This window comes from Halichoerus grypus, chromosome 8, assembly GCF_964656455.1.
Source record: "Halichoerus grypus chromosome 8, mHalGry1.hap1.1, whole genome shotgun sequence".
Classification (NCBI taxonomy): Eukaryota; Metazoa; Chordata; class Mammalia; order Carnivora; family Phocidae; genus Halichoerus; species Halichoerus grypus.
In genome coordinates, this window is record NC_135719.1 from 122,163,526 (window position 1) to 122,180,831 (window position 17,306).

Genomic DNA, 17,306 nt, shown 5'->3' on the forward strand with positions numbered 1-17,306 from the left:
GAGGTGTTTGGAAAACAAAGGTTACCCCATTTTGTAGATAAGTTTCTTAGGTAAAGAGGAATCTCTGTTAATAGCTTTCTTGGTGATATAAGCAAGCAGTTGAGGATTTTTTTTTTTTTTCCCCTGAATCTGCTGAGTTTTGATTGCTTTTATTTTTTATTTATTTTCTTTGAAAGATTTTATTTATTTGAGAGTGAGACAGAGAGGGAGAGGGAGAAGCAGGCTCCTTGCTGATCAGGGAGCCTAATACGGGCTCAATTCCAGGACCCTGGAATCATCACCTGAGCCGAAGGCAGACACTTAACTGGCTGAGCCACGTAGGCGCCCCTTGATTGATTTTAATTCAAAATAATGTTCATGTCAAAGTGGCCCATCTTGGGGCGGCCTGCCCTTGGCCCCATGAATTTTTGGAACTGTGTTACATCAAAATCCACTGATAATTGTTACACGTTGAATGGATCTTTTACCCATGCATAATCTTGTAACAGCATTTATTGATCATTTAGAAAATATCGGTTCACTGGGTAACGTAGATCTTAACAATTCTTGATCTTGATCAAGATCTTGATACATTTCATTATATAATATTAAAAAAATGTATTCATTCATATCCCCACCAATCTCTAAAGAAAAGTGTTTAAGTATTACTAAGCTATCAAGCTTGTTGATAAATATATATACATTTTCCCAAATTCTAATTTTTGCTTAGAAACTTGAATTTTATTATTGCCAACAGGACAGACTCACTTTCTTCATTTTTGAGAAATGTCTATCAAGTATGCAAGTCTGAATAATCATAGTAAAAATGGTGTTCCATGAAAAAAAGAGCTAGTGCAGCTTGCAATTCAAGTAACTACATGAATGCTTTCCCTTGAGACAACCATCCTACTTCAGAATGCAGCAGAAGTGCTTTATGTGTATTTTGCTACACACAATATTAAAAAGACTTTACTGAGTGGTGGGTTGTGATTTAATAAAATTAATTTTTTTATTGCTTCATTAAAGACATTTTAAAGCAAAACTTGAATTTTTGTTTATTTTTTCTTGTGCATATTTGGCAGTGAAAAATACAGTTTGGTGCCACTGTCTTGATTCATGTTGAAGTGCCCGTAGCCTTACCCACTATTACTTTTGCACCATTAATGCAATCGTCTACACAGTGAAAAAGTGAACAACAGCTCAGTATTATGAAAATCATTTTGATCTGGAAAACTCCCTAAAAGGATCTTGAGTCCCCTGCTTTGGTTTCTGTGGACCATATTTTTGGAAACCAGTGTTCTTTTTTTTAATAAAAAATAAAATTTATTATTTGGATGTTCCAGTGTACAATTTGTGGAGACATTGCCAACATTTTCCATTCTCAAATCCTCATCAACACATGGATAAAATGCAGGCACTGCATTTATTATTTATATTGTAATGCACTGCTCATTGGAATACCAAGTACAAGGAGTGCTATTAGAAGTAATAAAAATATATCTATTAAACTCAGAAAAAGCACTCTTTATGGGCACTTAATGAGGATCCCTATCCATAAGATCTAACATCTCATCCTATGGAATCCACCCATAAAAATCATCAATAACAATAGCCTGCTGATTACTGTAACCCCCCTGCCATTTACCTATAGGACTGTAATACACCCTCCCAACCACTAGAGAGACACTTCAGCAGCAGGGAAACCACTGTTCTAAGAACACTGTACCACTGGACATTAATAAATGCACCTTCTCCTTGCACAGAATGTTTCATGCACTGTGTATTTCTAAGAACTGCATGTAGGACACATGTTTCATCCTGATCAATTTGGGGGGGGGGGGGCTTGAACTCATTAATGAATTAATTGAACTCATTAATGTCTTTCTACCCTGTTCAGTGAAACACCAGTTAGGTAAAAACTGCTATGTTTATGATGGAGGTGGGCAAGTAAAAAACCTTATCCCTAAAAGTACGCTCATGAGGAATTTTATCAATATATACCAATCATAGGTTTTTCTCAGAGATATTCATGAAGTGATAATCTTTATTTTATTTATATTGTACAGTTTTCTCCTTTTTAATTAAAGGTTACTAAAAATGTTCTGTTTTGCCTTCTTCAGCACAAAACGGGTGGATCATTCAAATACCAGATTGGCTTCCCAGCTTGATAGAAATCCAGGTAAAAGCTCTGTGAGTAAAGAAGCAAGTCTAAGGAATTTGTTATATATATATATATTTCACTCCTGACTTGTTGGGAATCCTCTGTGAGTTCCAAGTGGTCATTTTTTAAAGACTATATATCCTTTGCTTCTTGTTCTGCTTTAGCAAAGTGTGAATTCAAGTATCTAACCCATCTTTTATAAAATGCATTTTAAGAATGTTCATAGGAATAAAAAAATGCCATTCAAAGATTGTTCTTACATAGTTTAAAAAGTAGAACAGTTAAAGTAAAACTGGTCAAGTGTATCAAAGAGTATGCAATCTGACCAACAGGTGTATTAATATATTTGCTTCTCCTGCTTCCCCAAATGTTTAGGTAAATGTTCATTTAATTTCATTTAGTTTGTTGAATGTAGAGATGTCATGTGGGGCAGCCAAATAGCCCTCAAGATAGAGTTTCAGTGGATGGCATTTGGTGGTGGTACCGTTGTCTAAAGTCTGGTTCCTTAGTTTCATCATTTGGGAAACATCCTTTTGTCTGCCTTCCTGTTAGTAATCTGACACACACAGGGTGGATCTCACTAATCCAACCATAAGAAATTATCCAGAATTCCAGTGTATTAATTTACTAAAAGAAATCTTACTCTCAGATAGACTGGAGCATTTGTATCCATTTGACTCTCAGATTCCTTCAAATGCTGATTCCTTCAACTGTTCTACTTGAGAAACTAAATTAACAATAATCAGATAGTTTTATAATTATAAAATTGGATTAAAGAGGACTAATTACTTGATAATGCCTGTCATTATCACATTCTGGTAGTTAAACAACCATCCCAGCTCTAATATGTCCATGTATAAGGGGCTTAGAATTCTCATGATGCTAATGAAGCCATCCTGCATATCAAAAAGACCTGAATTAATATGCACACTTCTGAAATGAGCAGACAGGGCATTAGATATGACCATCTTACTGAATTAGTATCTGGAGTACCCTTTTCATTATTTTATTTTGTAGGCTGAGTTTAAAATAGTAAGCTTTGTGTATTTTGCTTTCCTCCAGTATTATACTATGGGTACCTGTTTACAGATTTTGCTTTGGTTGGGTTACTTCTAAAGATAGCTAGTTTTATCCCAATTTTTTTTCTTAAAGAATGACTCTAATAAATTTTATAGGTTCTTTGCTGCTGTTTCTATATATATAGTTTATTTCTATTAAGCAAGTTTTAGCCATCTCAATATTCAGGGGTTTTTTGTTGTTTGGGGGATAGTTTTTTTTTTTTTTTTTTTTGACCAGCTTCTATTCATTTTGGACTGTCTTGTTTGTTCAAATTTTGTATTCCTTTACCCACTTTCTTTTTTAATGTATCTTTTTGTTCTAATCCTGAATTCCTTTTATCTTGTTCATTTCTCTTACGTGGTTTTCATTATAAGTTGGAGTTCATTGAATAGTGATAGAAGAGGTCATGGTTATTGAAGAGGTGAAAATCCTTAGATTTCATCTAATCTAGTTCCCACATTTTATGGATGGGAGTCAGAGATCAGAGAAGTTATGTGACTTCTAACTCTAACTTCTGAAACTTTTCTCATTACCCTGTGTTTCATTTTTATATCGGAATTGTAAGGGTGTTAATATTATTTTCCTTGTCAAGAAAATATAGATACAATCCTAACTGGAAATTAGTTTTAATATTTTAATATTTTGTTGATAGAATGAAGACTTAGGGTAAAATGTAACATATTTAATTCCTTCTTATAGGATCAGATGACAACAATCTGAATTCCATCTTTTATGAACATTTAACCAGATCCCTACAACACAGTCTCTGTGGTGATTTGCTCCTAGGACGATGGGGAAACTATAGTACAGGGGACTGTTTCATTCTTGCCTCTGACTACCTCAATGCATTAGTACACCTTATAGAGATAGGCAATGGGTTGGTCACTTTCCAGCTGCGGGGACTTGAATTCAGAGGTAAGATACTCACCTTTTATTTCTGTAACGTACTCCTGTGACATCTGAGTTTTATGTGTTTACATCTCAAATTAAAAATTAGCATAAAATTAGATGGTTTGGAGTTGTGGAATGAGAAGAGTTGTTAAAAGAGCAATTATTAGATTTTTTTCCAAATTTCACGTTCAGAGAAAAATCATTTTTGTGGTATGCTAAAATATGTGAAGGTAGCATCATTCTTGCATAACTCAGTATTTTCCTGGTGATGTTTAATTTCTGTTGCTTTGTGCTTGCTCTCTTGCTATTCTCTTTGTGAGAAGTTGCGTTCATTTGTTAGATGGCTGGAGCATAGAATGCCGTGTTTTTGTGTGTAGCTAACCAAGTACTTTCATGTAGATACCAAGCCTTTGTCTTCCACAAATTTTGGTTTTGAAGTGAAGTTCCCATAACATTAAAATCACAGTTTTAATGGGAATAAGTCAGTGGCATTTAGTGCATTCACAGTGCTCTACAGCTGTTAGAGTAGGCAGTTGGTTAGGTTCTAAGCGGATGCCTGGAGGTCAGTAAAGAGGAAGCCAGGGCCAGCTTTTAGGAAAGTCAGAGGCCTATCCTGACAGTACTCCAAAACGAAGAAGCCACAAGAAGCCAGTTCAAACCAGATAGGCCCAAAATGGGCTAACTAGAGGATCAAATCAGACTTAAACCCTATAGCTTTATTTTCACCCTGATGTTGAATCGGAAGGTTTGGACCTTTGTTAGGTAATATCTTTGTTAATGGAACAAGTACTTTTCTAAAATTACTCCATTCACTGGAAATAAGATTGTACTTGTGTGACACTCAGATTAAGGCAGTAAATATTGATGTTTGTTATTCATTTGTGATCTGTTTAGTCATCCAGTCTCTCTCTTTCAAAATGTCCTGTTCTTGTTTTATGGTTTGTTTCTGCCTCTCCATCAGAACCCAAGACCTTAATTCCATCTCTCTAGAGTCTTACCTGATGTTCACATCGAATCCAGCTGAACTCATCTGAAAGTCAGCACCCAGTACACCACTACACCTACTACTCACCACTAGAATACATAGTATCTAGTCATCTCACCACTACACCTACTATTGCCATGACTTTTAACATCTTTTTAAATTGTTGGTACCTGAAGATTTCACCTTTTTGTTTTTTAATTTTTTTTTTTTTAAACAATTGTGTGGGGAAGCTGTTTTATGTCGCATTTCTGTCTGTGTGAATTGGAAGAGGGTCCTTCTTAGGACGTGCTTATTTCACCATATTGGTCAGAAATCCTCCAAATCAGAAACTGATCCAAATCCTTACTCTCCCAACTTTCAATCTCTGGTACCGAGTAGATTCAAATAAAATTTTGGACAAATTTTTTGCCATTCAAATTCTATTTGCCAAACAAAACTCAAACTGATTTGGGAACACAGTACATTTTACTAGGGATTTGGATAGCAAGAGGTATCTGTAAGTCTTCACTCAGCCATAGTGTTGGGTTTTTTTTTTTTTTTTTTGAGGCAGATTTGATCATGTTCCTTTCATGCTTAAAATTGTCTGTGGCTTTCAATTGCACTTAAAATAGAATTCAAACTCCTTAACATGCTCTGCCACACTGTGATCTGGTCTTTGCCAGTTTCTCCAACTCCACTTTATACCTTCATCCTCACTTACTCTAGCCACACTGGCCTTCCTTCAGGGTCTTAACTGTGCTAAATTCTTTACTAAGGACTTCCTACTGCCTTTCTCTTTGCCTGGAAAGTACCAGCCATCTCCCTTCCTCCCACCAATCTTCCATCTGGCTAATTCCTTAATTATCTTTAAGCTTTAGCCTAAATATCACTTTCTCAGAGAAGCCTTTTCTAACCACCTGTCCCACATGATTATCTCTCATATTGCCATTTTTACCTCTTTAGCACTTAGCATAATTATAATTTCATAATTTCATATTTATTTGTGTTTGTTTAAAGTTTATTTCTTCTTTAGCCCAGGGGTTGGCAAACTTTTTCTATAAAGAGCCAGATGGTAAATAATTCAGGGTTTTGGAGGCATGCACATTTTCTGTTCCATATTTTTCTTTGATTTTTTTTTTTTTTTTTTTTAAAGATTTTATTTATTCATTTGACAGAGAGACAGAGAGAGAGGGAACACAAGCAGGGAAGCGGGAGAGGGAGAAGCAGGCTTCCCACAGAGCAGGGAGCCCGATGCGGGGCTCGATCCCAGGACCCTGGGATCATGACCTGAGCCGAAGGCAGACGCTTAACAGACTGAGCCACTCAGGCGCCCCTGATTTTTTTTTTTTTTTAAACAATGCTTTAAAGATATAAGAACCGTTCTTAGCTTGGATTTGGCCCAAGCCTGTATTTTGCAAACCTTTGCTGTAGATTATAAGCTCCTCAAGGGCAGGAATCCTATCTGCTTCATTCATTACTATGTATCTAGTTGCTTTTTCATCAGTTAGCATATAATAAATAATTAGTTAATTTTGTAGAATGATTAAATGATGTAAGTATATAGCTGTTTCTCCTTTCTCTGCATTCCAGAATTCTCATGAGGTATGATTATATTCTTGCTCAGATCTTGTGATCTTTGGTTATTTTCTTTCCTTCAGAGTGTTATTCCCTGTCCCATCTACCTCCTGCCTCTCAAAATATTAATCAAGAGTGTCAGTATGTTGCCAGGCAGATATTTGGATCCCCTGAGCATTTTGATGTGATTTCTGGGGTATTCTCCATTAAGCCAATTTAATTCATTGATTTTATTGTATCTTGTAGTGGATGCTAAATGCCATGTGACATTTAGCTTAACAAATTTCTTGATCAGTTTCCTGTATGTCTTGGTTAAATCCCTTTATATTTATTTCATTTCTGTTTTTATTTTACTGATATTCTCAATATTCTTTTCCATGTAAATTTTATCTCATAGATTTGAGTTATCAGTCATTTTTTGTCTATCAAAAATTTTTTATTAAAGCTTCTACAGTGCTAACTTTCTGTTTGTAAATGTTACTTCAACCAAGTACAGTTTTCCAGGTCAAACTTTATAGGTCAAAATGTACTATGCTGATTGGATTCCTCTTGGTTTTTACTCAAATTACTTTTAACATGTCTAGTTTTCATAACTGCCAGTTTTAGTTTTACCGATAATACTCACTATGAAGTGACTGAAAGACATAGCTAGTCCAGGAAACAATTGGTAACAGTTCCTTATAGATATTCTAGAATCCCCCTCCGAGTCTCAGAGTTCTTTTTTCAGTTGCTAATATTAACTCCTATGCTTATCGTTGACTTCATTTCCTAAGCAAAATGTATTACTAGGGCATGTTGGGGTAGAAAATATTCTTGGGATCTGTATGGTAGAGTAAAAATGTCCCACATTAATTAATTACTCTGTTCACTTTCTTCTGCTCTGAACAAGGATTTCATTCTGTCTTAGTAAATGTCAAAATCTCCAAGTTCCCTCTTGCCACATATCTTTTCTATATACCATTAACAAAGTGATCTGCACAAAATACAGCTCTCATTATGTCATCTCCTTTACTTCAAAACCTTTGACTGACCTTCCAGAAAGATGACAAAATGAATAAAATGAAGTAATAACACATAGAATCTAAGGAACAGACCCAGCTTCATGCCGTGATTTTAAAACCCCAGCCTCAGGATGTTTCTTCTAGAGACTGAATAATTTGTTTGCCCTCTGTACCCTATTCTAGCACATGGATAAAGAAGGAAAATTTCTCTAGGCTTTTTACAGAGCCACTGTAATACTGATGTCAAACTATGGCTAAACTGGCTAAAAAATAAGTGTAATATAACTCACATGAGACTCTAGATGCAAAAATCCGCAGAACCCAGAATAAGCAGAAATTAGCAGTCCTTTTTTTTTTTTTTTAAGTACCTCTCAGTAGTTGAGCCCTTGTCATTTCATTTTTATCTTTGAAATTAAGTATTAGAAAACAAATTAATAGAATTCATCTTTTAATAGGTTATAGGAGAAAAACAACAAAATATGATCCTCTCAGAAGATGCCAGGAGACATTTGATTGAATTTCATTTCCATTATTGGTTTGAAAAATACTTTATAAAATTACACATATCCTTATTCTGGAAAAAAAAAAAGTTTGTATATATAGATCTATAGTCATGATCATGTGTGATGATCAACTGCAGCAGGTACTCCTGTTAATGTCTGGTTCATGCCAGGGTTTTTCTTTTCACCACTGTGTGACACTGTTCTGGAAGTGCTCAACAATGTAATCAAACAAGAAATGAAATCATAGAGTTGTTGAGAGTTCTAGAGTGCTAAACAATACAGCTCATTAGCCCGGCCCAGCCTACCTCTTATGCCTCTCTCTTATAGCACCACTACCACCTGGGGCTAGTTTTCATGGCATCATTTTCTCTCAAAGCAGCATTTTTCAGGGGTGCCTGGGTGGCTCAGTCGGTTAAGCGTCTGCCTTTGGCTCAGGTCATGACCCCGGGGTCCTGGGATCAAGCCTCGCAGCAGGTTCCCTGCTCATCGGGGAGTCTGCTTCTCCCTCTCTCTGCCCTTGCCCTCATTCGTATTCTCTCTCAAATAAATAAATAAAATATTAAATAAAAAAAGCAGTGTTTTTCAAACATGGATTGTATATGTTCTCTTTAAAGGAAAAAAAATTTTGAAGTCCATATAAGTTATTAAAATATAACCTAAATATGTGCATTTATAAAATTAAGTGTGATACCCTTATAGTCCTTACAGAATTTAAGGAATTTGCTAATTAAGTGGAAGCAAGGCCACAGAACAAAATAAACATTAATGTGACAGATGATATTTTACTGGCACTAGATTGCTGTGGGTGTAATTCTGTATTTATTCTGATTTTGTATTTTTACTTCAGTAACACTAATGCAGAGAATGTCTGTTTGATATCTTGTATAAAAGAATGTAACTTCAAAGAATTGTTTGCTAGTCTTGAATAATCAGAGCTCATACCTAATTGAAACTTTATCAGCAGGTAAGCTTCAAATTGCTAATAATGTAATTTTATCCAATTACTGTTGGAATTGGGAACAGAAAAAGTAATTATGGATTTAAGATAAAATTATCATGAACCATTACAGTTTATATATCCAAATATATGTATATAATATTTCTGCTTGCCACATGGACATGGTACTGATAAATAGAGCCCACATTCTTTTGAGTTCTACGTGTCTGTCTATATTGTGTGCCCTGCAGTGATTCACTTCTAAATCCACTCTTCCCTTATTGAATGAACTCAAACCGTCATGAGATGTCCCTTTACTCATTGGCCTTCATATGATATGAATGCAATTGTGAACCCAAATTTGAAAAGTTTGGGATCAGTAAATGGAAATTAAGAAGGTAACTGCACAAATTTTCAGAACCTTTAATGTGCTAATTCATGTTGTGATTCTGCAGGAAGTGAATATATAATATGCCTAGTTTCTGGAGCTTCCTGCAGTTTGTTAGTGAACATTCCAAGGCAAATCAATCACTTTCAATTACTATAAAAGGTGTTTTTTTTTTCCCCCTAAATTTCTTGTGTCTTTGAAGCATTCATTTTCTACTTCATATGGTTTTTTTTCTCCTTTGTATGCAGTAGTCTCTCTCTCTCTTTAAGGTACTTACTGTCAACAACGGGAAGTGGAGGCCATTACTGAAGGCGTTGAAGAAGATGAAGGATTTTGCTGTTGTGAACCTGGCCATATTCCTCATGTGCTTTCATTTAATGCTGCATTTAGCCAGCGCTGGCTAGCTTGGGAAGTGATAGTCACTAAGTATATTCTGGAGGGTTATAGTATCACTGACAATAGTGCTGCCTCTATGCTTCAAGTCTTTGATCTTCGGAAAGTCCTCACCACTTACTATGTCAAGGTAAGGGTGTGTGCCCAGGTAGATCTTCTGACAGTTCTGAGTTCTTCTTGGAAAAGACTTTTTTTTTTTTTTTTTAATATACTTGTGCTTTGCTTCTAAGTAGTGATATAAATTCTCTAGTATTGGGGTGCCTGGGTGGCTCGGTCGGTTAAGTGTCTAACTCTTGATCTCAGCTCAGGTCTCGATCTTAGGTCGTGAATTTCGGCCCCACTTTGGGCTCCACGCCCAGCTGGAGTCTATTTAAAAAAAAAAAGGGGGGGGGCGCCTGGGTGGCTCAGTTGGTTAAGCGACTGTCTTCGGCTCAGGTCATGATCCTGGAGTCCCGGGATCGAGTCCCGCATCGGGCTACCTGCTCCGCAGGGAGTCTGCTTCTCCCTCTCCCGCTCCCCCCTCTTGTGCTCTTTCTCTCTCTCACTCTCTCTCTCAAATAAATAAATAAAATCTTTAAAAAAAAAAAAATTCCCTAGTATTCATTAAGTCAGTGAAGTATACCTACTAAGGTATTGCTGTGTCTTTCTTTAGTGGAACTTATTTCATTTGTTCATGAATAATAGCTACCATATGTAGATTATATGTTTTAGGTACTGGGGCAAGGAATACGCATACGCATATATATACATATATATGTCTTCCCCAGTTTTCTGAAGGAATATTACATCTCTGTTTTTCAAGTAAACAAGAATCAGAAGTTACCTGCCCAGTGTCCTCTACTTAGCAAGTGGAGTTAGGGATTTAAAATCTAGGCTTGTCCAGCTCCTGAGCCCTTGCTATTAACCACTGCTTTGCACTGCTTTCAATAACCTGAATAAAAGTATTACAAGATTTGGAAGGTCCCCAAAACCACCCTCACTTGTAACACCAGCTGCAATTTTGGGTCCCCACGGACTAGTGTCTGGTTCAGTAATTTGCCAGAAGGACTCACAAAACTCAGCAAAGCCGTTACACTCATGGTTAGGATTTATTACGGTGGAAGGATACAGATTAAAATCAGCCAAGGGAAGAGGGATATAGGGCAGGGTCCGGAGACACCAAGGCATGAGCTTCCAGTTGTCTTCTGTGAGTGCAGTTGTGCAGATAATGCCCATTTCTCCCAGCAACAATGTGTGACAGTACTCACAGACTGTTGTCAACCAAAGAAGCTCACCTGAGCCTTGGTGTGTAGAGTTTTTATTGGAGTCTAGTCACCTTGATGTGGTTTACTGCCCTCATGGCCAGCCTTAGTTTCCAGCTCCTCCAGAGGTCATGGCTATAAGCTCATGGGGAAAAAAGACTCTTAAGAGGCAAGACATTCCAAGGGAATAGAAGTTACCTCCCAGCACCCAAGGGCAAAGACCAAACCTCTCTTGGGCAAGGTTAATTCTTTACTATACAGGTGTTCTGTTTTTGCTGAAGATATTACAAGATTACAGCAAGCTATGATTTGGCAGCTTGCAGGCAAAGCCAGTATTTTGAAGAGGGAAATGTATGCTAAATTTTAGTGACCCATATCTGGATTTTCCATATCTGTGTTACTACCTCTATGTACCACTTTATTTGTGCTGATTGGGATGAATGTTAGTCTTACAATTAATGGTTGGTTAAACCCAACCTCAGGAAGCTAAATAGAGTGATTTTGCAATTTTTTTTTTTTTTTAAAGATTTTATTTATTTATTTGAGAGAGAATGAGATAAGAGAGAGCATGAGAGGGGGGAGGGTCAGAGGGAGAAGCAGACTCCCTGCTGAGCAGGGAGCCCGATGCGGGACTCGATCCCAGGACCCTGGGATCATGACCTGAGCCGAAGGCAGTCGCTTAACCAACTGAGCCACCCAGGCGCCCCTGATTTTGCAATTTTTACATGCTCTGTGTCTCTGTGTGTATATGGCATTTTCTATCTCTGGTTCTAAGTAGGTATATTTCTGTTGCTTTACTGTCATATTTCTATAACTTGACCTAGCATCACAAGATGATTTAATAACTTTCTATGAGAAATGCATCATAGTAAAGTTTTTCTCTCTCTTAAAATGTCCTAAATTCAAAAGCTCTAAGATCAATAGAATTGTTTTGAATTTGTCTTGATGAATTTATGGTTGTGACTTTTAAAGTAAAATAACTGTTCATCCAGAAGGGCCTGAGGTATATTTTTACAGCATTCCTAAAATGTATTCTTAGGGTATTGAGCTAGAATAAAGTATTTTTTAGTTATACAATCAGTATAAACTGTTGGAATTTATTTAATGAGGAATTAGAGTTAATTCAAACTGTAACTTGGGTTTTGTTTTTTGCTTCTTTTTTTTTAATCTTTCCCCCTTTAGGGTATCATTTATTATGTTACAACTTCTTCTAAACTGGAGGAGTGGCTAGCCAATGAGACAATGCAGGAAGGACTACGTCTGTGTGCAGATCGAAATTATGTTGATGTGGACCCAACATTTAATCCAAACATTGATGAAGACTATGACCATCGACTGGCTGGCATATCCAGGGAGAGTTTCTGTGTGATTTACCTCAACTGGATAGAGTATTGCTCTTCCCGAAGAGCGAAGGTAGAGGTTGTGTACTTTATTTGTAACTCTTTGAGTCCATTTTTTCAGAGATGGAAAGAATATCCCCGTTTGTTTTTATGAGGTCAGTTTTTCCAGACCTTCTTCTTTCTGACCATCTTCTGGGTAAGAGAACCTTCACTCGTTAAAAAGAAATTCAGAGGTTGAGGGGAAGCAGTATTCCACAGATAACCATCAATTTGGTTTTCTTTACTCTGGTATAGTCGCTAGTAGGCTAATGCAGCTGTCACTAATAGCCTGCCTCCAGCTTATGTCCAGAAAGAACTAATTAATAGATAGAATATTGTATTTTCAGGAGAAGCCATTATCAGTAATGATGTATGCCGCTAAGTATTTTCTTTGAGATGTTTTGCTAAGATCCTAATACTTTATAAAAGTCAGGTTTTTTTTTTTTTTTTAAGTATGTTCCAGTATTATAAAGCATTAGATTTTATTTAAAGGTTTCAAAGAAACTGCTCATATACATTCATACTTCATTTTAAACTGATTTGTTAAGTGTCTTCTCATTAGAACTATTTAAAACCTAGAGATTATGTATTAGTTGAGTTCTTCATCCTCTCTGATTTATTAGCTGTCTTCCTATTTGTTAAATACCTTTATACCTTTCTGATAACTAATGTTCTTTGTTTTTTAAAGCCACTGGATGTCGACAAAGATTCATCCCTGGTGACTCTTTGTTATGGACTTTGCGTTCTGGGACGGAGAGCTTTGGGGACCGCATCCCACCATATGTCCAGGTAAGGAAGGCATTTCTGTTTTCAGGAATAGGGTAGGAGAAGCTGTGTAACGTAGATCTGAAAAGTCTGAAATAGCTTTTCATGGTAGCATTCTATGCTAATTTATTGCAAAAGTCTCTTCTGATACTGTTTTTTTATAGATCTTTTGTTGAACATAGTTGAGTTCTCCCACGTGGTTAATAGCTGGCTTTTAAAAATCACACATGTGCAGTAACTACTGATAATAAGAATTTAATGGATTTAAGACATTTTTAAAAATAATCGCCCATAAAGTTTGATTGGTCTCCTCCCATTTTACATCTATTTTTCTAATGAGTTACCTCTTTTTATTTTTCCATATTTCCTTGTAGGTTTTTTTTTGTCCAGAGCATTTATGCTTTTAATATAGTTAATATAGTACATTAGATTTTTGGGAGTATAAATATAAGCTGAATTTCTTGACATATGCATCTGAATGAATTAAAACTAAGAAATACTATATATTTTACATTTCTTTTGTGATTACTACATGTTTTCCATTTAAGTTTTTGTGACTTTTATATACTCTTTGTCTGTTGTTTATTTTCATGGGCTTATTATTATAGTGGTTGGTAAACAAGGGCCCCAGATCAATGGGCCCCTGTCCCTTGTGATTCTGACTCAGGGGTTCTAACATTAGTATAGTCATTGGACTCTGTATTTGCAAAACACTCCCAGATGATTCTGATGCACAACCACATGTAAGAATCAGTGTAATAGAAGTTCTTTGTCAAAATATGTAAATTTTTATCTCCAATCCTAACAGTAATTTAGAGTCATTCCTCTATGGATTGCATGCCCTATTTAAGGGAGATTTCCGTATTTCTTCAATTCGAGATGAATGGATCTTCGCTGACATGGAATTGCTAAGGAAAGTCGTAGTCCCGGGAATCCGCATGTCCATTAAACTTCATCAGGTAAGAAGAGGAGAATTATAATGCATTACTGGTGTTTAATGGCACTTCTTCATTTGACTTCCAAATTACGTTTCTTAGGAACCTTTTGAGAAATATTATTTGAAACACAGAGAAACAGGATTTATGCCAAGATATTAGCTCTCAGAAGCCTGAACCTGTGTTTCTAAGGGTAAATGTGAATATTAATATCAGAGAGTGACTGATCTGGACATGAACTTGAGGAAAACTGTCAGCAGTGACAGACTAGAAATAAAGCTCTCTGGCCCTTATAATTCTTGTTTTGACCTCACATTTCACATAATTGTAATTCAAGCCTCTTCTGTAGGGGAATGTTAGCCATCTCCCAGTGCAGTGTGGTAAACAAACGTCTCAGGAGGGTTGTGAGCGCTACTGTTACTGAGCGATGAGCTTCATGTAGCATGTTATATAGAATAATACATGGTTAGGACAGATTTAGCCTTAGTTAAATAATCCTAGTAGGGTAATGAAATTAAAATGTGGACCCAAAATATATATCCAGAGCCCTGGATCATTTCAAGACTCTATTAGGAAATTAAGTACTGGTACTTGCTACTCTAATCATTCCACTGAACAATAGTCGTCAGATCTGATGACAAAGACCACATGATAAGCCTCATTAAAATGCAACTGCTGTACTCAAATCTGTTTGAATCTTTTTTTCCCCCAAATAAAGGGTGAATTACTCCTCAAGTGATTTTACTGTGATCTAAACTGTTAGAATAAAGTCACTGTTCCATATTATTTAGGAGATTACTGACAAGGGATATATTATTTGAAAGTCTCTGTGGAAAATGGAAGACTATTTTGAGGATCATGGAGAAAATATACATTTGGGAACAAATAGAGCTGTCTATCTTCAGACTACCTTTACAGTTTTGAGCCAAGTCAGTGTGTTTAAATGAAAAAGATAATGACTTTAGATTAAAATGTTTTTAAAACTTCAGAATTTCTTAAAAGGCACTGATTAATATATCTATGTAAGAAATACTCTGTTTTATACAGCATGATTACCTAACAGCTCCAGATCGACATCTTCAGTTAATTCTAAACATTATGACAGGTGTTTCCTCTCCAACTGTCAGAGAAGAAACTGAGGCACAGGGAATTTTCTGATACCTTAGGTCTTTGCCCCTGTCTCTCCCTACAGGTGCTCTTACCTGTTGCTGCCAGGTCCATTTCCTTACATGTTCCTTTGGCTATGGCATTATTGCCTGTGACAGTGTTTCTCTACCTTATATTTGGCCCAACACACTTGGGCTACACACTACAGCTCGCTCTCATTAGCCATGACTAACAACAACAGTGACAAACAGTGAGGGTAAGGAGTTGGAATCAGGAACCCGGGAGCCATGGAGGGCTGGTGGCAGGGGGAAAGATAGAGAACTCAAATGCAGCCTGGAGAAATTCCGTAATTCTGATACACCTTTGAGGAGGGTGAGATCGACCTATAGTAGCCAGAAACAACCACTTAACTGAGTTTTGAGCCAGATGTTGGGTTGCCCATGAGGGACTCTTGGGCCAAGAAAAGATCTGTAAATCAGTACTGGTAATCTCCAAAGTTCATACTCATATATTATACTCACATATTTCATGATTTATATACTCACGAAAACCCAACCCACAAAAGTAACAATAAGCTTATGTATTAAAAGAAAGGATATGCATACACATTCCATACAACCCAGCAATTCCCCTCCTAGATAATTACCTAAGAGAATGGAAGTCTGTGTCTACACACATGTGTGCATAGCGGTTTTAGTTGTAATAGCCCCAAACTGGAAACAACTCAAATGTCCATCAACAGATGAACATACTAATTATGGTATATCTACATGATAGAATATTACTTAGCAGTAAAAAGAAATGAACTATTGTTAGATACCACAGCATGAATGAATCTCAAACATTATGCACAGTGGAAGAAACCAGACATAAAAAGAGTACATACTGTATGATTTTATTTATATAAAGTCTAAAACAAATCAAACTAGTCTATATCCACAGGAGGCAGATTAGTGATTCCTTAGGATGTGGAGATTGAATGCCAAAAGACAAGAAGGAATTTTTTGGGGTGATGGAAAGTTTTAGATCTAGATTGTGGTGGTGATTACATGGGTGTGCATATTTGTCAAAATGCATGTAACTGTACACTTAAAATGGTGTAATTTATTTTATGTAAGGAAAAGGTTTTGTTCCCGGAAAGCTAGAAATATAAAATTTCTCTTAACTCTTGCCTCTCAGACAGGCCTTGATAATGTGTGTTTAGCACACTTTGTAGGTGTTTTTAATTTTTGCTTTTTCCTTTACAGTTTTGTTTTATTTTTTAATTCTCCAATTGACTGTATTACGTTTTTACTTTATAAATAAAAATGGTCATAATCTGTGTCATATTTAGTAAAATACAGTGTTGTACAGCATATTAGTGCTCTCACATCCATAATACCACCACAATCCAGAAAATTGTTTTCATCCCAGATTGGTAGGTGAAGACTCAGAACTCAGAGAAATTAAGTAAATTGCCTTTTTCACATGTTCTCCTGTTCTTGTCCTCTATTTAATCATTTTGTAAAACACTTTACCTCCTTATTTGTTTTACCTTTTTCATTAGTCTCTTTGAAGATTACATGGTTGTTAGAACTAAAATAAACTAATCAGGGGCACCAGGGTGGCTCAGATGGTTGGGCGTCTGCCTTACAGCTCAGGTCATATCTCCAGGTTCTGGGATCAAGCCCCGAGTCGGGCTCCCTCCTCAGCGGAAAGTCTGCTTTTCCCTCTGCCTCTCCCCCTGCTTGTGCTCTCTGTCTCTCTCTCTCTCTTAAAATGAATAAATAAAATATTTAAAAATAAAATAAAATAATCAAAGTCCAGTTTGGCTTATAAGTGATATATGACGAAAATCTTACAGTGTGTGGTTGAGGACAGGGATCATTTTTTACTAATCTTTATATCTTCATTGCTTAGTATGAGGCTTGGCAGCCAATGAATGTAAAATGAATGTTTCGTTTTTTTTAAAAAAAAATATATCCTGTGCATTGGCTTATAACTTTTCAAGTATATTTTTAAAATGCCTTTGAAAACTTTTCCCAGAAC

At 36.3% G+C, this 17,306-nt stretch overlaps 1 protein-coding gene across 3 annotated transcripts in view; it reads left to right on the forward strand.

Annotated features, from left to right (window-relative positions):
- PCNX1 (pecanex 1) overlaps positions 1-17,306 on the forward strand; it is a 166,278-nt gene that overhangs the window by 128,674 nt on the left and 20,298 nt on the right. For all 3 annotated transcript variants that reach the window (XM_036107274.2, XM_036107276.2, XM_036107280.2), the window contains 6 exons: positions 2,100-2,158; positions 3,899-4,114; positions 9,728-9,981; positions 12,275-12,505; positions 13,160-13,260; positions 14,045-14,195. In XM_036107274.2, coding sequence (XP_035963167.2) covers positions 2,100-2,158; positions 3,899-4,114; positions 9,728-9,981; positions 12,275-12,505; positions 13,160-13,260; positions 14,045-14,195 — 1,012 coding nt within the window. The remainder of the gene's footprint in view (positions 1-2,099; positions 2,159-3,898; positions 4,115-9,727; positions 9,982-12,274; positions 12,506-13,159; positions 13,261-14,044; positions 14,196-17,306) is intronic.